This window comes from Lachnellula hyalina (genome assembly GCF_007821495.1).
Source record: "Lachnellula hyalina strain CBS 185.66 chromosome Unknown contig00179, whole genome shotgun sequence".
NCBI classification, from domain to species: domain Eukaryota; kingdom Fungi; phylum Ascomycota; class Leotiomycetes; order Helotiales; family Lachnaceae; genus Lachnellula; species Lachnellula hyalina.
Genome location: NW_022157293.1, coordinates 1 through 21264, shown reverse-complemented (window position 1 = coordinate 21264; position 21264 = coordinate 1). Strand labels below are relative to the sequence as shown.

The window sequence follows — 21264 nt, the reverse complement described above, 5'->3', positions numbered from 1 at the left end:
GTTCTGAGCGCGAGCTTGGACATGGCGCCTAGTTTGGAGGGGGGAGGAGAGGGCGGTGGGAGTGGGAGTGGGAATGCGGGGATGATGGTTAGGGTTGAGGGGGTGGAGGTTGATGCGGGTGGTGAGGAGGATGTGGGGGATGGGGATGTAGATGCTAGCGGCTGTCGAGGAGTTTGAGGGGGGCATGGAGGTTTTGAGGAGGGTTATCAGTATGGGTATGCAGAAAAGGAGAGGTGATAGCGATGGACAGCAGGAGGGAGATGAAGATGGGGGAAAGGGTGCTGGGAATGCGGGGTCGAGAAAGGATGTAGATGTCGATGCGCTTATAGGGAAGGGGAAAGAAAACGAGAACGAGAATGTGAATGTGAAGGAAGACGTGGGTGTAGGCGTGGGAGATGAGGTAGGGGAGGGCTGATTTGTATTTATTGTTGCGCAATGGGAATGGGGATAGGAATGGGACTATCAAAGGAAGGCGTTAGGCTTGGATATGTACCTGGAGTACGCGGAGTTCGGATTATTTACCACAAAGGATATGATATAATACGTCACATTTCCATCCTGCTATATCATATATGTATGCCCTTAAAGAGCTCCAATTCAGGCATAAGAGATATCACCCCAGGAAATAAGTATATGCGATAACTTGAATCCTTACGATTCATTCAACAAGAGAAAGTAAGAAGTGGAATCCATTATATCCTTATATTCGGATTCCCACCCCGTTGATTCATCTACAGAGTAAAATCTCCTCCCTCTCAACGCCTATTAGGTTACCCATCAATCAATCCAATATACCCAAGCAAATCATTGCTAATATATACATACATTCCCTATGATTAAAACCCCAACTCGTCTCAACCCCTCCCTACCTCCCCTGCCAAAACCCCACACACTCATCCCACTCCTGCATCCCCTCGGTCCAAAAATACCCCCTTAGCACCCCCTGCACGCGGTCCGCGCTCTCCAAGCCCAAGAACACAATCGCGCTACTCAGCATCTGCCCGAACCATGCTTTCTGAGCCGGGGGCGAGAAGATGCCGGCGACGAAACCGACCCAGAGCATCATTTCGACGTCGCGGTGTTGGAACGAGGCGGGCTGGCAGAGGACTTGCAGCTCGTGGATTTGCGAGAGCGTCGTGGTTAGGGCTGTGAGGTGCGTTTGGAAGCTTGGCGGGGGGGTCGTGGGGGATGCGGAGGGCGCTGTAGGGAAGGTGTGGTGCGTGCAGAGGAGGATTGCGAGGCGGGCTGCTTCGAACACTAGGTGAAGGACAGAGTTAGAGTTTGTTTGTGTTGAGTGTTTGATTGGGTGATTGGGTGGGGGAGGTGTGAGGTATATGATGAGAGAATGAATTGAAGTGTGGTGTAGAAATGAAGATGGAGATGATGAAAGAGTCTTACTATAAGCATCTGCGCTTGTCCCACCCGTGGGCAACGGAATGCGCATAGAGAGAAGGCGATCTTCTATCTCCCAACATTGCTTGTGGAAAGAAATGTAGTCCTTGAGTGTCGTAGAGGGATTACCAGCGAGTTTGCTGAGGATTAAAGCGAGGTCTGAGAGGGCGTGAATAGAGTCTAGGATAACCTTTCCTTGGTCTTGTAGGGATGGGCTGTCTACTGATTGAGGGGGTGAGGATATGCCTGGGTTGATTATATTTGCACTGATTTCTCCCGTTAGTTTATGCTTAGATGGGGGAGGGAAGGACTCGCGTTGACAGCAGCCATGCTAAAGTACCGTTCCAGCCTAAATTCTCGAGACCACCTCTCTGACTGATCATCTTTGCCATCACTTTGTTATGAACCAGATCTTCGTCAGCGTTGCCTGTCACGTTCTGTTCGCCGTCAGCTTCCAGACCATACAGAGAGAAAGAAGTATTGATCATACGTTGGATGCAGCAAATAGCCCAGCGGCCGCGATGGTGGAGTCATCGGGTGAGTTTTCTCCTGAGCTCAGTCGCTCATTGAGGAGGCGGATAGTCTGTCCACGGTGGTATAGAGTACTGGCACTCCAAGGCCTGTTGTGTGCTTGATCGAGGTGTACACCCGAGTGAAAGAGGGTTGATTCAAAGACGACTGGATCCATCAGTGCGTGGTAACTCCATTCTGTTGAAAGATGGCTCTTTCCCTTGGTGTTCAACGGATCCAGCTGTGGGAAGACAGCGGAAAGAACTGGGATGTCATGTCAGCTTGTTATAATTTAGTCCGAAAAAGGCCATCTTTTGAGATTTCACAGCATTTGTATCGGAAGAAGGCAGAAAAGTTCGATTCAGGAGACGAGGTGGAGAATGACACGTCCTGTAAGAAGAGGCTGAACATTTTGAAACAAAACCCGAATATCCCGACAAAGAGGAGAAGAAAGGACTAATCAAGGCCAAGAAATATGCAGGTACTTACAGTGACGAAACAGTTCATAGTAGTTGGAATTGCCGCGATTTAGAGAGGGAGAAGTGCCAAGAGCCAAGTCGAGTCCATCTGACAGTTGCGTAGTTGGGAAGGGCTCCGGACGAGTTATATCTCTCCTTTTCGTCTCCTCAAAGTGACTGAAGGAGACATCAGACATTGCAAAGCCAGCCGCATCATCTAGTTGTTGCGGAGAAGTAGCCGGCAATGGAAACGAAGTTCCAGGTTCGACTTTTACATAAGTAGGAGTCTTTTGATGCTTCCGCTTTTTGGAGCTTTCGTCTGATTCAGGTGATGAGCCAGCTTGCCGTTTCTGGAACTGTTGCATGCGCTCCATACGTTGGTTTCGGCGGAAAGCTCGCATTGCAGCCTTGCGGACCGTCTTCTTGGTTTGGGCGTCGGGGCCATTGTTGGGCTGGGAGACGACAAACTCCCACTGCGCTCCCATAATGGATCGAGGAGGAGTGGTAGGAGTGGGGTGAGTGAGTGGATGGGTGCGGAAGAGGCTGAAGGTCAAGAAGAGCGGTTACCCAGTGGAGAAGTACAGATATTTAAGTGTAGGTAGGCTACGTTACGTTGGCGTGGTGTGCAGTGGGCAGGAGTGCGTTAAAGTGAGTAGGAGTGCCGAGGCAACTCGATACTATTGCCCGCTTTAGGGATTGGGGAAAGGGGGGAGGAGGGGTTGATGTTCATCCAACATGAAGTGGTGGTGGTGGTGATGGGGATGATGACTTAGCATTTGTTGCTGACATTATTGCTGGTTCATACCTAAGATCCCCCTCTCTTCGGACGGAGGTAAGTGGTGGCGCAGGAGGAGCTAAAACCAGGAATCTAATGCTCAGCCCCTTTCCTCTTTCAGCCATTATAGAGGCTTGGCACGCTAAAGGCTCTCGGTAGAGCCCCCTGCCCCGCTTTTAGTCAGCCCTGCCTTCCTCTTCCTTCACAAACCGCTTGTGCACCCTTGAAATGCAACATATATTGCAATCTTGCATTTCCTTTTACGAAATACTTCGTACCTTATCTTTACGAAATTAGTCTCGGGGGCTCTCTGTGTCCGTTGTCCTATCGGTTTCCCAGCAATTGGTCTTTATAATCTCCTGGATCGCTGCAAAATATATGGACCGGTAGAGCCGCATGCAAATTTACCGTCATTTTCATATTTAATGCGTTCTACTTAACGGCAAATCCTTCATCGGAAAGCCCGAAGGGGTCGAAGGGAAATATTAAGATTACTTGTGTGGCTCTCGGGATGGCCACTTCTCAACTAGGTTTGTTTGGCTTTCGGGATTTCAGTCATTAACCCCCTTTTGTGCTCCTAGAGATTAAGTGTAGCAAAGCTACTTTATTAAGCTTTTGCACGTCCACAGGGCTTACCTGATCTGCAATATAGACACATACACCAGATACATGCGAGGGGATACTCGCCTGCTGCCTTCGCGTTCGTTTCGTGATTACCTCCTCTCAGGCCAACAACCACTCCGTGACTTGTCGTGGGCGTCTTTAACGCCTTATGTCTCGTCAGCTGGATCTTGCTTCCTAGTGTGTAAAACCGTGACACAAAACTTGCCCAGGCTTTACAATTAGAAACCTTTTATCGCGCTTGCCTCACAGAAAGAATTTGTCGGACTAAGCTGCTTACATAAGCCTCTGTGGGATAAATCTCTTCATCACGCTAGTCTGTCCTTCTCTGGATACACACAATTATATGCCCATCACGTCTATGCTAGCTGTGACCCTAATTATCGTCCTCTCTGTGACCAGCATTGTCCAACAGAATTGTCCTTATAGTCTCGTCACGCCCAATAGACATTGGGTATATATACTCAAACAAACATATCACTTCCACATACGACCATAGACTGAGGAGAATTGGGCATCCCGTCCGCTCTGCCATACACAAGCCTCAGATCGGCAGATTAGTAGTTGGGTGGGTGACCACCAGCGAATACCTGCTGTTGTATGTTTTTGCTGGTTTTTTGCCCGAGTGTATATACTTGTCAGAAAAGAATGGGAGGCGAGGGACCTTGATATCAATATTGTTATACGACTAGCTCTCTGGACCCCGGACTCCAGGTCCTCAAATATTCTATCTTCCTAAGTCACCCTCAAATATCTGCACCATCGTCAGTCTTAGACCCCGGCTCCCTAAACTCAGTTCCTTGGTGAATATCACTAAGTCTAGCACAAAAGCTCAGTAGAACCACCGTTTCCGTCGCCGCAAAATGATTCATTTCGTCAAGCAAAACATGCATGTGTCTTCCAAAATTAAGCTCGAACTTCCTTAGGTTTGCGATCATTTTCTCAAGTTGGGGTGGTTTGGTATTGCCTGAAAGGTCTGGGTCGTTAGACTCTAGCTCGCGAGAAAACCACGAGGTGAAATTCGAGAATAGGGTACATGTTTGCATCAGTTTAGAATGTCTCTGCTTAAATATTAGAAAAGGCGTTGTTGCTATTATATCTGCCTTGATAAGGGAAAACATAGAACATACCCTTAAAAGTCGAGCATTGGTAAGCATGCATTCTTTCAGACAAGTATCGAGGAAATCAACGTGGTTTTGCATCAGTTCATCCACTGTACCAACGGCTGATTTTGAACCGTTCTTGAGCTTCTCCATGAAAGCTTGCCAATTCGGTTCGATGACTTCGGAAGTGCAGAAGTACAGAAGTTGCTGTACATATACTAGCATGCGAGCGCGCAATGTGAAAGCACGCCGCTTGCAAAGCTCAATCTCCTTATCCGAACTTTTATGAGCCCAGCTAGAAGCTTTATTCCATGTCTGCCAGTTCGCAACTAGCTGTTGCTCCAGGTGTCGCAGTGAAAAGAGGTATCGAAACAAAGCTTGGTATCTCCCTAATATAGAAAATTTAAGAGTTAGTGATGTAATTCTAGGAATAAGTGCTGTAGAACGGCGGTGGTGCGAAAATACTTACAAATAGTCTTCCTACTAATGACAAGTGATGCCGGAAAAGGAACAACACAATCAAGTTGCAAAGAAGTAAAACCAACAGGCCCTTTTTCGCTTTCAACAGGTGGAGCAGGTGGATTCAATAGCGCTTCTCCATCCTCAATACCAGATATATTAATGACTCGCGTCAAACAATCATACAAATTGACACTATTCATCTCCACTTTGATATTCTCCTTGAAGGGATCTTGGGCAGGAAGGACCAAATCTAGCAATGCTTGCAATTTATTTGTGTTCACTTTGTCGACTGGTTTGCGAAGCTCTGGTGATGCTAAATCAAGGAAATAGGACAGAAAGTCAGACTGGCTTAGAAAGAAGTAGTGTTTCATCGAATGTAAACGCTCAGGTAACGCATATGTTGTTAATAACAGATTTAAGAGAGATTTGTTTGCATAAACATATGCATCGTTAACATTATCGAAAAATCGAAGGTCCTCGAAGGTGGTAGGCACATTACTGATAGCTTTGCTGATATCGACTCCTCCACATTCCCGGACAACGTTGAGGTATTTCCCTGCAAGGAGAACTTTATGCTGCACGCTCTCAAGTTGCGGTGGCACATTGTCTCGCAATGTGTACCGCCTTTCCCAATAGTCGTCTGTGTAGTCCTCCGCAAGGCGCTCCCGCTTGATGCTCTGTTGCTCTTTGACCAAAAATTCGGCATACAAGTCTTTGATGGTACCGTGATGAAGCCATTCATTCAGCATTCGCATATACGGGCGGCTTGTATTTTGTAGTAATGAAGTGAGAACCGCTCGAGTGACTGGATCTCCAGAGAAGAGTTCTAAACGCTTGGTGATCAAGTCTAGAACACTGCCCCCTTTACACACTGGGCTTTTCCTACTGCCTGGTAGAAGATCAGAACCCTGTAAGGCTTCCAGAATATTCTCTATATCAAGCTCCATATCTGAGTCCATGTCGTCATCTATTGGAGAGCTTCGCTTGATAATGGCTTGGGCGAGAGAGTAGACTTGACTCATGAGGTGGCGTGTTGGAAGGGTATGCACGTTTAAAACGTGCAGGGTGAAAGATGGATTGGTGAGAAATTGGGTTTCTAGCTGAGCGATCAAGACCAAATAATCAAATATCAGCTTTCGTATGGCAGCACTCAAGGCGTGATTTACTACGCCAAGTTCAGCACGACCTTGCACATCGATAAAGGCTTCGAGTGCGCTGTGATGGGTCGCTAGTTTCAGTATCCCAATCGTAAGATCTCGTAGACTTGGATCCAACCCCGGAAGGATAACGAAAACTGGACCATCTAAACGGTCTTTCTCGGCAGAAGGATCGTAAGTCTTGGCAAAATGGATATATTGTCCTTCGACTCCCATAAGCACTATGAGAAGATCTTCTATAATAGCCGCTTCTTGAGCTTCTAGTGATAATTCTCGCAACGCTTTAGGTTCTAATGGAATCGGTGCCTGTGAGGCTCGCGGTGGAATTGATATTCGGGATGCTAGGGGCGCACTCGTATGTGTGACCAGAGATACCTCTGGGTTCCATGGTACTAGATAATTTTGTCAGTCTATAGTAAAAACAAAGAGGCTGGGAAGGGCAATTCACGCTGCGGTATCTCTGGCTTGCTTTCTTTCGCTGTTTGTTGAGAGCTACTAGCTTGAACGTGCTTCGGCTTTTCGGCTGCTGTTCGCGTTCGCTGGTCCGGACTTTTTATTCGCCTGACCAAAGTTTCTGTGACTTTCTCCTTCCTGTGTTCTCTGGTTCGCTGCGAGCTCGATTCGGTTCTGCGATGAGTTGTGGAGCTAGTGGACTGCGCGGGATGTTGTCGCCGTTGATCTCTTTGTCTGTCTGTTGCGGGCACATTGCTTGCCGTTGAATTTTGGCGCGCATTGCCATTGCTCGCAGATGACTGATCTCCATGAAACGACCTGGGACTGGACGTGGAGGGCATTGTAGAATTGTATATCGTCTTGGTATTATAAGAAACCGTACTCTTTTTCGCGACGGAGGGGCTGAAGCTAGCGCGACTGTCAAACTAGCCAGTGGGGCATGGCAGGGATCTGTTTTAAGCGAGCCAATGCTATCCTCTATTTTATAGTAATTGTTTATTTATTACTAAGATATATGTTGGTATACACATAGTGCACTGGTCGGCCTAGGATTTACGTACTCGATCGAGTTTATCGGTGGTTACGTGGTTGCATTTCTAGGTGTAGAAGAGGTTCTAGTTAAGGTTGCAGCGATGTGGTAAAGGCCTCATCGCTGCTTAGTCATCGGGACTAAGGTCTCGTGTTACACGTGATCTATATCCCAACAATATATGATATATAATATTCTAAAAATAACCTAGAATAACAGGTTTCTATACTTCCTATACTATTTATTTCCAGTTTATTACTAGCGCTAGTATATACCTTTTTAATTATATAAGGCAGATTTAGTATATTTGCTATAGGTTTAAGGTTAAAAGAGATAAAGAAGTATGCTAGGCGAAATAGAAAGATCTGATTAGACTAGAAATTAAATAGTATAGAGAGTAAGGGAACAAATCTGATTAGTGTATAAATAAGAATAATACTCCGTATCTAGGAAGCGCAATCCTACAACCCCACCACCCTACTACTATATAAATTGGGATAGTGCCCCACTCTGCACTATAACCCCCTTTAATATTACCATAGATCCAAAGCTATTATCTTCATTGGCGCTAGTATTATAAGCCTAGAGCCTATATCGTCCTTAAGCTTCTTATGCCAGATAGACAAAGGCGGCATCACTATGGTTGACTTTTAATGCCCTATGCGACCTGGCACATTATATTCCAATGCTGCTTAGAGCCCTAGGGGCACTATCTCAATTTATACAGTATGCGTAATCGTCTTTCCCCCTCCTGAACATACTCTCGCCTTCCCCTAAGTGTGCTGGCGACCACCGGCACCCCCCCCCCCCACCCCCCCCGGGCGGCTTTCTTCTACTTCTACTTAGATAATATTATTTTAATACACTTAGACCACATTAGCTAGACATAAGTATAGATAACGCCCCGGAGCTTGCGTAGGGCCACGTGGGACATATTGGTATGATACGGAACAACTAAAAGCAGATAGAGATGAGAGATAAGATGCATTCTAGATACTATAAATCAAATAAGATACAAAACCTATCAAAGCCAGCTTCGACCCAAATCAGATGGAAATGAGAGACAGGATGCGATCCAGAAAACGTAAACCAAATGAAGTACAAAAATCATGTCAAAGCTAGCTTTGACCCAAATTCTCCTTAGCCCTAAAGACCAACATAGGCATGTCTATTCAATTGTGCCGAGGCCTCCACATCTCATGCAAAGAGACTTCTGTTTCCCCCATTCGCAATACACACATCGTCTTCGTCTTCCGTCTCCGCCGACCCATGAACCTTCTCCGTTGCAAGAAACACAGTTTTCCACAATCTCTCCAGTCCCGTAGCAGATCATACAGTCAACCATTTTTGCTAAATCATACATATGAGCCACAAGGGTAAGATGTTTGTAAAAGGGGTATTTGACTTACATCAATTCAATTGAACTAGCTTCTTCTCAAGTGGGTTCAAGGTATATAGCGAATAAGGAATAAAGTATGGTGAAATTGGTGTACTTCTACTATTAAACAAGACAGCAAAATAGTATGGCAGCGTACAAATTACTGGCGGCCAAGTCGAAGCGCTGGGGATGAATCTGAATACGGTATTGAATGTAGTGGTATCTGCAGATCGGTGTGATGAAGAGAGTGAGGGGGGCTTATGTTGTTCAAACTTGATATCGGCTGGATATGATTGATGAGAAGAGAGAAGTCGACTTTGTGATAAGTTGATGTTATGGATGAAGACATATTGAAAGGGTACTGAAAGGCGACTTATATACTGATCATACCGGAAGACTCCAACATTTAGTTTGAGTTTGATCATACTGGAAGATCCCAACATTTAGTTCAAACTCGACCCTTTTGTCCAAGTCTCTGACGTGCTAGGTACAGCGGTTAAGTGTTTGAGTAGCGCTAATAGAGGGTCATTTGATATTAATACCACATATATCGTGCGCGCATATCTGCTTGAAAGGTGAATGTCTCCGCTTTTTATTGTGGCGTTCGCCTTTATCACCGTTTCTCTCCACCTTACCTGCCTCATCGAGATTGGCTAATAGAGAGAGAAAGACAAGATTCCATCAGGCGTCCGTCCCCGCCAAGGGACAGGCTAGCCTCATCACTTCTGGGCTGGACCGTGCGCTAGAGCGTACTGCGGGCCGAGGCCGACTCCTGCCTGTGGAGGCTCTGTGGAGGCTCTGTGGGTCCAAGCCCACAACCAGGCGCTTATATACTCCTCGTTACTTGAAACAAAAGAATGGCGACTCGTACCCAGTCATACCTAGGTAAGCGGATCTTTAGCATTGTTTAGCCGCGGCCGTGTGACAGCTGCGCCGTATGCGACAAGCGCTGGCCTACTCGGTAGGATTCTTCAACCAGCCGTGCTGCCTCTGATTGACTCGTTCTTGAGTTATACTCGAGTACTGCATTCCCGCTAGAACCTGATATGGGCGCTTAACAGACACATGCACAGCCTTGCCTTGTGAAAAGCGCTTACGGTGACCATATCGGACGCGGCCCACCTGTTTCATAAGTTTCAGCTATCAGCCGCCAAACCTGCCCTCCAAGATAGGCAGAGCCTCGTAGAGTTTAGACCTTCTTGTGCCAATGACTTCGCTTATCAGTCCCGCGGCAGCTCTTCCAATAGCCTTTTGAGTCTTCTTTGATATTTCACGTCAAGACGGCCAATTCCAATTTCACTAAAGAGACCCCAGGGTTACCCCAAGCTCTTAAGTTTGAGAACAACCGCGTTAACTGTGAGGCTGACGAAGGAACTTATGCAAGTGTGCAAGCTGAATGCGCCACAAAGCTATTTCGGGTCAACGTCCAATATCCCCCAATCTTCCAGTCTGTCAACGTCCCACATCCCGTACGCATTTCCTGAAAGGCTACTTATGTTCTTCGAAGTTTATCATTTCCATTTTCTGACCTATTAACCATACCCAGGCGGCATTTGGGCCATCGACAAGACTATCGTCTTTAAAAAAAAGCTCCTGTCCATCTTTGGCAGCAGTGTACATATCGGTCTGATACACCCAGTCATATGGATCCTCTTCCAAAGCAACTTTAAGGAAATAGCGGTCACAACAGATATTATCTTAAAGAACAGAGGCCTTTTGCACAGCAGATGATGCGTTGAGCAATCGGCATAAGAATGGGAGACCGAGGGACATGAGATATCCTGTGTTTTCTACTTGGTAATATTTTGCAAAAGAGGGTTAGGTGATTCATCACAATCGTGAGAGATACAAGGAGCACCCACCATCATTTAGATATTTCTTGGGACGAAATTTGGAAAGTTCGGAGGAACTTTCCTGGAGGGATTGGGTATGACATCTGATGATGTAGTCAAGCACGCAAGCCAACTCCTCGACCTCCCAAGCTTTGATCAATCGAGTCAAAGTACCCTTTAGATTCTGGTGGGATTTGTATACCACAAGGCTCTGTGAACAAAACTCGGGACAGCTCGAAGCGGTAAAGAGCTCGGTAGATGCGACGGTCCTCGTTGGGGGAGAGACATCCGTGAGATTGGATTCTTTCTCCCGTTACTGGATGAACAGATAGTGTGGTCTCGCAGAAATTAGAGTTTACTTGCTAGAAACGTAAAGTTTTTGGCTGTTATGGAAAAGTCGGGGTTGAAAATCAAGGATGAGGATGATTGGAAAGACGTTTCGAAGAAACCGTGGCCAAAGAAGAATAAGAGGAAGCATTGAAGGGGTGCCCGGAGCGAGAACGAAGGCGATTCACTTGCATATTTTCGAGCCAAAATATCGACACTTTACACATATAGACAAAGAACTATGAGTTCCACCACCGAGACAATAGTTCGACGTTACACGAACTTGATGTAGCGAAACCTTCTCGGGCCCTCCACGTAAAGAGTTTGGTTGGGAGGCACATTAACGACGCCATATTAACGCTGCACAGTACTTTGGACCGCCACAACCTTGCTCGTCTGCGTAGTCAGAATGTCCTCCGACGGGACTTCTTCATCACTGTGGCCCTCGAATCCGTAACTCTTGTCCGACTCAACCGGGACATGTTCACGCATAGCGATCCATGTGGGTATTACTGCAAGACCTGGAAGAACAGATGAGCATCAATCAAGACATGTGCTTAGGATGGCTGCCTACCAAGAAGTATTGTATTGACAGCAAGAGGAACACGACCACCTTTCCATTCACGTGTATTTAACCCGTAAGAGACGGCTTGGGAAAAGCTCTCCTGTCCGCGAAGAATACCAGTGAAACGCGCTTGGCTTAGTTAGTTATATTCTATCACAGCTTCTCTCGAACAGGAATGGAAATTCTTACACAATTCAGAAATGTTGTCGGTTTTCGTAGACACGAAATAATATAGCCAGTTCTGCAGGGACTGCTGCGAAAATTCTGATGGTAATTGATAAGCTTGTGACGCATTTGAATGACCGAGTAGATTTATAGCTTACGCCAGAATGCTAGGACGAAAAACCCTTCGACGAATCCAGAGTCCTCCCAATCCCAGGTAGGCGGGTGTCCGGTGTACTTTTCTTGGATTACCCAGGCGTAGATCCAAGCAACGAGATGCCAGAAAATCACCCAATAGAAGCTAAAGATCGTCAGTCCCTCTCCTTACTTGGTGAAATCTGTTTAGTTATATTACCCAATATTCAAGCGCTTCTTGACGGGAAATTTCTTGTAGTCAAGCAATAGACTAATCAGGTAAGATGAAAGTAAACCCGCGAAGTTGACTGAAATTATTAGTGATTGTGGGGTAGTGTAATGACCATGAGGACGAGTTTCAACTCACTAACAAATCCACTTAGGGCTCGTGCGCGAACTCCGAAGTAATACGTTTGGAAATCTGCATTGCTATGTTAGATGACTAGACTATAAAGTAAGGAGGTGTTTGGGGTTCAAACTTACTTGAATTGTACTGGTTGAAGTAAGCAGCCCAGAAAATAGGCAGTAATAATAGAATCTGCGTCTCGTCAGAAAACAATACATCAATGATGTAGAAGAAAGCACTTACATCACGCCTAGCCAATGCCCTTCCAAGTGCCTTGATCTCAGCGATGAATGACTTTTCGGCAACAATTTTCACTTTGGTCCCATCTGAACGCTGGACCTTTTCCGGCGGAGTGAGCAACAGTGCTAGCGGGGCGGCAATGCATTGAAGCGCGATAAACACCAGATAGGTTTCTGATATCTCTACGTCAAAACCAGCAATGTCAACGATCATCAATCACACTCACCATATCCAACTTTGCCCTTCTTCTTCTGTTGAGCGCCACTATGCCCAAGTCAGCATTGCACATCTAGTAGAAGACCCAGGCCACGAACTGATTCAGCGCAAGCACAATGGCTCCCCCGACAAGTGGTCCCCCAGTGCGGAAAATCAGCCAAATACTATCATTATACAATCAATCAGTAAGAATAGAGATACTTAAGTATACGGTGTTTGCTTACTTCATATATTTTCCCCTCTTCGAAGCCTCGGGATAACCTAGGGCAACAGCGCCTTCGGAAGCCCAAAATAGACCAGCACTGTTTGTTTATACTGTTAGCTTTCGCCGCCAGCCTCGAGGAAGATTTTCTGGCTAGAGAATGGACTTACGAGATGCCGCAAAAGGCAGCTCCAACCAATACAAGCCAGTTGTTGCCCTGCCCTCGCCATTAGCACGAACAGTCTGAAAGCAAAAACATGGTGTGTTCTACATAACGATTGTTGGTGTATAGCCCTGCACTATTACCATTAAAAACATTAGCGATTCTGGCAATCCCCCACGTATATGATTCCATAGACATACGAATAAATCGGATATCCAATCGCACCAAGACAAAGAGTCCAATTCAGTCCAATCCTGTTCGATATGGGCCCACCAAGCAAGCACAGAAACCCCACTACACATTATATACCATCAGCAAACGAGTTCTCTCACAGAAATCAAGACCCAGAAAAGAAAGCTATTAGTGGAATGGCTTGAAATGGCATACTTAGCCCAAAGACAAGCGAGTTCGCAGCGTTGACGAGAAATGGTGATTGAGCGCCCCCAGCACCAAGGGCGCTCATGGCGTTCCAGAGGCCCGGCGCCAGGAAGCCTACCCCGCCAATCACAAACGCATTAAACAGAGTCGTGCGATACCAGATCCTCTTCTGCAGAGGACGTGTTTCTTCTCGGTCTACAGAGGAAGCCATTTCCTTTGTGTTATCGCTGTATTGAGTTCCAGAAATCCTACTCTCGGAAAGCAAGAACTAAATTAAGCGAAAAGACTTTTAAAAGAGATAATGCCTGATTGTTATATAGGTAGGTACCTTCTTGTGGGATTAAACATGTGATCATATGAGACGCCGACTAATAGTGTGAAAAAAAGAAAGTTTCGAATATTTGGCAGGAATGGCGAAATACACTAACCCGATTATGGGATTTTCGCAGGCATTTGTGTTGTCACCTACCTTTTGCGGCAACTCTGGTTGGCAAAAGTCACCTTATTCTATATTACTGACACATCATTTGAATGTCGAAATTTTTTTGCTTCACAAGCTCCATATTGATAGTGTTGTTGCTTGAAAAAACCTACAGGGTAGTTTCGGTAAAGAAGCCCCTGGAGTTGCTTCCTAGAAATCTTTGCCACTTAGTACCGCGTGAAATCGAGAAGTGTCTTTAAAGTGTACATTGAGAAGAGCGTTTGGGGGTTGATATTCTATAATTCAAAGGCAGTACAGAAAATGATACCTGAACTGGAGATTGAATTCCATGTGTGGAGAAACTTAAAGAAATATTTCAAACCACGACTGTCTCGTATATCAGAGAAGTTAAGCTCGCAGTACCTCGCCTAAGACTTATAACATTTTAATCCTAGCACGACTAGTTCTTAAATTAGTTCCGGTTGAATACCATAGAATACTCAATTGCCTATTGGTACTTGCTTTAGAGTATACTCTTGTTCACGCAAAATCAGAAGTGCAGAAGAACCTTGGCCACTTGGTCGAATAGTTCGTAACCCAACAAGTAGCACTAAATACCTAGAGTACTTGGCACTGATGACTTATTGTAAATCACCGCATATGCATTGGTGGTCAAGAGTCAAACAGCACAGGACACGTCTGCGGACACAACCACTGTATACGCAGCCGTCCAACCTGAACGGGGAAGCTGGGATTCGGAATACGAAGACTCTTGCGCGTGCTGTGGCGAGTTGTGCTGTTAGCTTTTGGGGGCAGAATGGTGAGTATTTAGAGTGGAAGTAAGGAGTTCCATGCTCGAGGTTAGAGCCAATCGAGAATATAAAATTTGGACATGGAGTGCGTTGAAGTAACGAGGATGAGACGATACAAACATGCAAGGACAATTCAGCGGTACTTACGATGTTAATCAAATAGAACATACTTAAATCCAATCCTGCTGAAAGCGTTCTCTTTTTCAAACGTGGGCTTTCCTTCCTCCCGCTTCTCCAAAACAACCCCTCAGACCGGCCTCCCTCACCAGAAGCCTTGAGATAGCCCAAAATCGCGTTCTAATACACGCACAACTCCTCCATACACGGAACCTTCTCAACTTTCCGTATTCACCATAAATCTGACGCGTACTGTACCATGTAAAAGTCAAAGGTAGAGGAAGTGAGAACATGTAACGCGTGAGGAATGGGACGAGCGAGCGAGTTATTCGAAGATGTGGCGCAAGTAGGGGCGGCCGAATGCAAGCAAGGGGCATGGCATACTCCGAACAGTAGGGCGGAAATGAAATGTAGCCTGAAGAAGCCTAGGTCTGCCGGCTGCTGGTGCGGCTACTGGCGCTGATTCGCGATTTAGGCTTATCCTTACGGATCTTGCCCCTTGAAAACCCGGGGTGTCTGGGGTGAGAAATTAGAATACAAGTATATGGTCAGCCTACCACCCACCACTTTCATAGAAAATGCGCAAACGCCCCCCTACCAAGGACGCAACTACCGGTAGCACACAGAGAACGTAAGAGAGGACTCGAGTACTGTCGCGAGGCAAGATGAAGTTATTTACGAGCTGCTATCTGGCAGCAGCCCTTCTAACCAGTGCTGTCCAAGCTGGTAAGCTCCCCCCTCCTCTCGAGTCTCCCCACAAACAATGGACTGACCATAGCTCACTCCCACCTCCAGAGGGTCAAGTCTGCAATTCCAAAACCAGCACCATCAACAACTTCCGCATCCTGTCTCAAAGCGATGCCGACGCGCTCTCCAGCTGCGGCACCCTAGAAGGCGATGTCACGATTTCAGCCGGCGGAACGATAAACCTGCCGAACCTCTTGTCCGTGTCCGGTGCTCTGAATCTCACAGGTATTGGTGGAGGCTCGATACTGAGCGTTGGGCTTCCGGCTCTGAAGACAACGGGGAATTTGACGGTGCAGTTCGTGTATTCGCTGACTCTCACGGCGCTGAAGAATATCACGGTGGGGGATTTCGTGGTTAGGAATAACACGTTTACGAAGCTCGCTCTTCCGAGCTGGAACATGTCGATGGCTCGGTAGCTATACACGATAATGCGGATTTGAATAATCTACAAATGTCGGATCTGGAATCAATTGGGGGGTCTGCTGCGGGGTCGGGAAATATAACGATTCAAGACAATCCTTCTCTCACCAAATTAACAAGCATCAACGATCTAAAAATCGTCAAAGGAAATATCAGTCTAAGCGGGCCCTTCCAGACGTAAGTATCCATATTCATATTCATTGCACTGCAAAGGGAAAAAGATTATCTGCTGAACGATCTTCGTAGTGTTCGGTTTTCCGACCTAAAGAGCTTCGCGAAAGGCTTCTCATTGAACAGCACGAAAGCCAACTTTGATTGCTCTGCTTTCGACCGGATAAACGCCACGTCGCCCAGTCACAGCCAATACCTATGTCGAGCCTCGGTCCCCGGGTCCACGAAAGACACAGCGCGCCATTCAGACGGCACACACAGCACGCTCTCCCACGGCGCCATCATCGCCATAGTCGTCGTCGTCCTTGCACTCATCATCGCGGCCGTCGCTGCGTTCTGCGCCTTTAGATTGTGTATGGCTAGGCGCAGGAGAGCCAGAGCGGCGGGCAGTGTGAGAGCGGTGCCTGTTGTACCGGGAGACTTTGTCCCCGGACAAACGAGTTATTTCCCGGGTGGGGGGCAGAAATACGGGCCTCTGTCTAATGAGGGGGGCACTGCTTATGGACGGGGTGTGGAAGAGCATGAGATGCATAGGCCTATGTATAATCAATTTCCAGGACCGCCGCCTGGCCACGAACATTATCGCTGATGGCAGTTCGTTTGACATTTTCGCGGCCGGTCTCTGCGTCATATGTATATGTCGAATACGTTTCTTTTCATGCTCTGTTTTCGCAAAGGATATATTCCGAAGCTCTGGGGTGAGGTTGATACTCAGTTTCGCGTCCCATTGAACCCCGCTCATCAACTTATCGTCCCGCCGTCTACACGTCTCGAAACAATGCATTTCCCAGTATAACAACCAAGCTATGTCGCAGCTGTATCTCAGATACCGATCGTGTGGTCCCATTAGCTAGCAACGGCAATATCATCTACCAAGAACACACTAACGTCAAACTCCACGACACCGGTACGTTCTACACCTCAGAAGGGAGGGGCTTTGCAGAAAGCATCAAAGATATATTGTTCGCGTCCTATGGTCCCTGAAGGATACTGAAGTATAATAGAGGGGAGACGGGAGTACAAGTGGAAGTGGAAGTGGAATGTTCCCGTAGAGGCGAGCACAATGGATAAGTGAGTGGGATGTTTGGATGTATAATTATGGATGTGAAGATAGATATGGAATCCATATCCATATTCAGGATGTGGGTGTTCCTAAGCGTGGGACGTTTGGCATAGGATAGGGTGCTCATCAATTGTACCAACAGGACAGTTGAGCAAGGTAGTCGGACTGACTTATTTGCTATGCAGGGCAAGTTTCATAATTGCACGGAAGCTTACCAATATAATCTGCACCGAAAATGATACTTACCAAAGTCAATTACCGTCTTTGGACCTGAGCTGTTTGCTTCTATAGCTTCAACTGTGAGCGAAACCCTGAAGCAAGATGAATGAACCAAGAGGGTAGGATAGGGGCGATCTGTTTGGGCTCCTGGGTTGCAATTGCCGCTGGCTAAAATTGCCACCTGGCAAAGTGGACTCTGCGCAACTTTTGCTGCTGTGTGACACGGTCAGAAAATCGACGCCGATCTCGAGCACCAATAGAATCAGAAAAGAATCACAAGAGTAAGCAGTGGCATGATCATACTGCTGCGGTGACGGCAGCGGCAGCCGAATACATTCTGGACCTCTATCCCGGAAGAGATAAACTGGTTGATAGTGATTTTCCTAGCTACTGTCTGCGTAATCACACACAGCTTTGACCACAAGACAAGGCAGTTCATCCCAAGCCCCAGCTCCCTCCATCTCAAAGGCAATGACACCAAAATCTTTCACATACCTATCCCTGTCAACCCAGACTTCTCCACCCTGGCATCCGAAGCTATGGCCCCAAAATGTAATACGGGATCATCAGGCTGGTCTCTGAATTGCTGCCTTGACTCCAGCTGTCGACGTTCGAGCTGTGTCGTGTCGCACTTGAGACTGGCGCAGTCTGCTTTGCGGTACTCTTCGCGAACCGGGTCTCGAACGTTTTCCCAGCGAGGACATTCGCATGTTGTTACGTCCTGGTGCTTGTTACGGTAATTCGCGTGGAAAAACTATCTCTGTCTCTTATATAATCTCAAGGATAGTAGGCGACACCCCATCGAAGGAGCAGACACTACGATCTAGATATCCAACCCTTCGAAACTTTACTCCTGCGTCAACTTTCTTTAATAGTAAGCAACTGAATCTTCTGGCATCCTTATGCTCGGACGAAGGTGAGGGGATAAGCGGCAGACAATAGAGATTGTCACCCTTCGTTACTGCCTCGTCGTAGAATGCAAACGCAAGGAACTGTTTGCATGTCCGGTTTTTTGATGAGAAAGCGTATCGGAACAAGGCAAAGGACTGATTAGCCTGGAAAACGTTCTCATTGTACGCCGCACAACTTTTTGCTGGAATGATTCTTCGGACTAGACCTCGTAGCTTCAAAGATGGACGTGTGGATGAAGCAGCCAGATGTGTAGCTAGAGGCATAGGATCCGCATTTAAAACTTCGAAAGGGGTGGTTAAGAGACTGTCTCCACTGACGCCAATTGAGGTTATGGATTTATTGCATTCCATTAGAGTCCCGTCGTTCCCGTAGTAAGAGTCATAGTACGTGATAATTTTGCCCGGGCGAGATGCCCACGACCACGACGGTATTGGCGATGTTAGGCTGATGTCTGTGCCAGTTTCTTTATTGTCAGCACTGAGCCTCCAAGCTAATCCGTGGGCCAAGTCTGATTTCCATAGACCATATAAAAACGAATCGCCTGACGTTTTAAATTTCGAGGCTAATCCAGCTAAAGCTATTAGCCTGTCAGATTCGTGTGTGAATATGCGGTAGCTGTATATCTCCATAGTTTGATACCACCAATGGAATCGTTGCCTCATGTGAACCCGGGTTGAGAAGTTCCCCTTTGCGTCCACCTTTATATACCTGTCGAAGTCTGACTTGTTGTTCAAAGGAACCAAGCCCATTGGTAAGCCTTCAGATGCAGTTTTGGAAGCACAGTTCCAGTATATTTCCGTTTTCGAAAAGCTAAGAGTCCGTGTTGACAAGTATTTCTCTTGAAATGTCCAGCCACGCGTGTCCAAGTACACAGGCTCAGGCATGTACCAATCACGACATATAAGGAACGCTCCCTTTCTGATGACTCCATCTTCCTTGGGGTATTGAACGTCTAGCGTACAAGGATATGTTTTTCGGGCATCTCGATCAACAAAGAGTCCAGCATGGCTGTCTTCTCCAACTGCAGCAGATATAGTCAACGCAGCATTGGAATAAATATCTCCCATTCGTTGAGATTGCGTCTGCCAGTCACTCTTACTGTCTTGAACAATACACAGCGAATCGATCCAGAGGAATCGAATGTCGAGGTACCGGCAGACGACTATGGCATCGTTGAAAGTCTTTGGGAAAGTTGATACATCCACAGCTTTTTGCCGCATCTCAAGATTGTCCTTTGTTGTGAGGTAATTTCGGCTTCCAGCTTTGCCCCAGCAGTAGCTAAGCGCAGCATATGATCCGACCCGGTCTTCGCCAACAGAGATAGAAATATTTTGTGAGTTTTCCCTGTCCCCAAGGTCTAGTACTCTATATGGGAGTATTGAATCCAGTTGAGACTGGTGACAACAGTGTTCATGGTAGTTTGCGCAATCATGAAACCAGCTAGCTGCTAAATCCAGATTCATAGAAGACCCAGTATTCAAATTATATTCCAAATTCTGGCCGCTAGGAATAAACTTTTCAAAATCTGGGGAATCATCAGTCAAATAAAGTCAAATCAATGGGCCTTGAATCACCTACCATTTAGATTCTTCAATCTCAGATGGCCTAGAGACTCCTTTCCGAAGCGCACTCCGAGATCTCCAATATAAAGATGTTCACTTTCTGGTGCGCAAAAATCGGGTGCTTGAAGAAAAAGGTACAATCTCTCGGAGCTACTCGCGATACTGTGATTGACCTCTGTGGTGGTTCCAAGTAGTCCATAGAATATTTGATAACAGAAATTGCAACCGTCATCTGCTGCTTTTTGCAGTGATCCCAAATTGCGATGGTGAAAGTAAAAAGATTCATGGGGACCTCCAACAAGCCCTAAGTCAGTATTCAAAACTGCATCCTCGCTGTAATCATCTGGATTATCAAATTGCCATTCGTCGCAAAATGATAAGAGGTAGAACTTCTCTTCCCTTGTCAAGTCGAGGTATAGCTTGAATTGGATATTTTGACACAGAATACAGAGCATTTTTTCTTCGAAAATATGAGAATGCGAAAAAGATTGTCGCGATACATGACATTAATATACAAAACTCGAATCGAGGCTGAGCAGTCTTGTGGTGTTCTCATGGACCAATCATATTGCTCGGCAGGTCGGTGACACAATTAGGGAGAAGGGGGCTGATGTTGTCACCTAATCTGCAAACCAGGGGTCTGTCTTAGATACGCTGGGGCTTAAAATCTGTGCGCATTTCTCAAGGTCTACCGCATTCCCATCTGGATTAGGGATCCCCTTATAACTAAGACAGTTCGAAGGTCACATAGGAATTTCTGCAATATCAAATTTTCTCCAGCATTTGAAGCACTTTTTTATCACTTTTAGAGTCACTTTTAGATTAATTTCATAAGCAAATAGACCTGCATTTTAAGCTCTATATACAAATACAAGGTTATAGTACCTAGTTCTATAGAGGGAGAGACTCGCTAGCGGGGTTATAGGATAAGGCATTTTAAGTGTAGAGTAATAGAAATATATGCTAGAAATAAGAAGAAGTGAAATGAAAAGCATAGCTTTAGGCTTGCGATCACTAGAGTTATAGGAAGTCCAAAACCCATGCATAAAGAGCCTATATAAGGCTGTAGAATCGACGTTTTACTAGCGTTGATCAGTGAAACTATACCCTGAAAAGTTGCAGAAATATTAACCACACCCTGTAACTCATAACAGGGAATTCCCGGTGCCATAAATAGTTAAATCGCCCGCTCATAAGGCTTTGTTTTCTACGGGATCAGGGAATTAAAAGGCATTAGATTGCCAGAGGGGTCAGTGGAAGAGGGAGTTTGGGGAAATCATGAATGTGGGCAGTGCTAGGGTGAGTAGGGGCCAAATTGGGACCCTCGGCACTGCCGCGAAGAACCTGTCCCTGTCTCAAGGGTTATAATTCCGGAGGGATCCTGTTTGAGCTCCCTCTCTTAGAGCCGACTTTGTC

At 46.3% G+C, this 21264-nt stretch overlaps 3 protein-coding genes across 3 annotated transcripts; all 3 read right to left on the bottom strand.

The window, feature by feature from the left end:
- Positions 1 to 4233: 4233 nt before the first annotated feature.
- Positions 4234 to 7272, bottom strand: alp4_1 (Spindle pole body component alp4; the record flags this gene model as incomplete). Its single annotated transcript, XM_031153300.1, has 5 exons — positions 4234 to 4491; positions 4602 to 4817; positions 4887 to 5248; positions 5329 to 6870; positions 6927 to 7272. The coding sequence occupies 5 exons, from the start codon at positions 7270 to 7272 to the stop codon at positions 4234 to 4236; spliced, it is 2724 nt and encodes a 907-aa protein (XP_031002248.1).
- Positions 7273 to 11351: 4079 nt separating this feature from the next.
- Positions 11352 to 13615, bottom strand: LHYA1_G008379 (UNC93-like protein; the record flags this gene model as incomplete). Its single annotated transcript, XM_031153299.1, has 15 exons — positions 11352 to 11518; positions 11572 to 11691; positions 11752 to 11826; positions 11886 to 12025; positions 12080 to 12167; positions 12227 to 12280; positions 12343 to 12397; positions 12449 to 12627; positions 12672 to 12709; positions 12760 to 12825; positions 12886 to 12963; positions 13034 to 13080; positions 13135 to 13162; positions 13227 to 13320; positions 13414 to 13615. 15 exons carry the CDS (start codon positions 13613 to 13615, stop codon positions 11352 to 11354), a joined length of 1431 nt encoding a protein of 476 aa, XP_031002252.1.
- Positions 13616 to 18141: 4526 nt separating this feature from the next.
- On the bottom strand, positions 18142 to 20303 carry LHYA1_G008378 (uncharacterized protein; the record flags this gene model as incomplete). The annotated part of the gene is made up of 2 exons (XM_031153298.1): positions 18142 to 19643; positions 19865 to 20303. The coding sequence occupies 2 exons, from the start codon at positions 20301 to 20303 to the stop codon at positions 18142 to 18144; spliced, it is 1941 nt and encodes a 646-aa protein (XP_031002251.1).
- Positions 20304 to 21264: the final 961 nt, after the last annotated feature.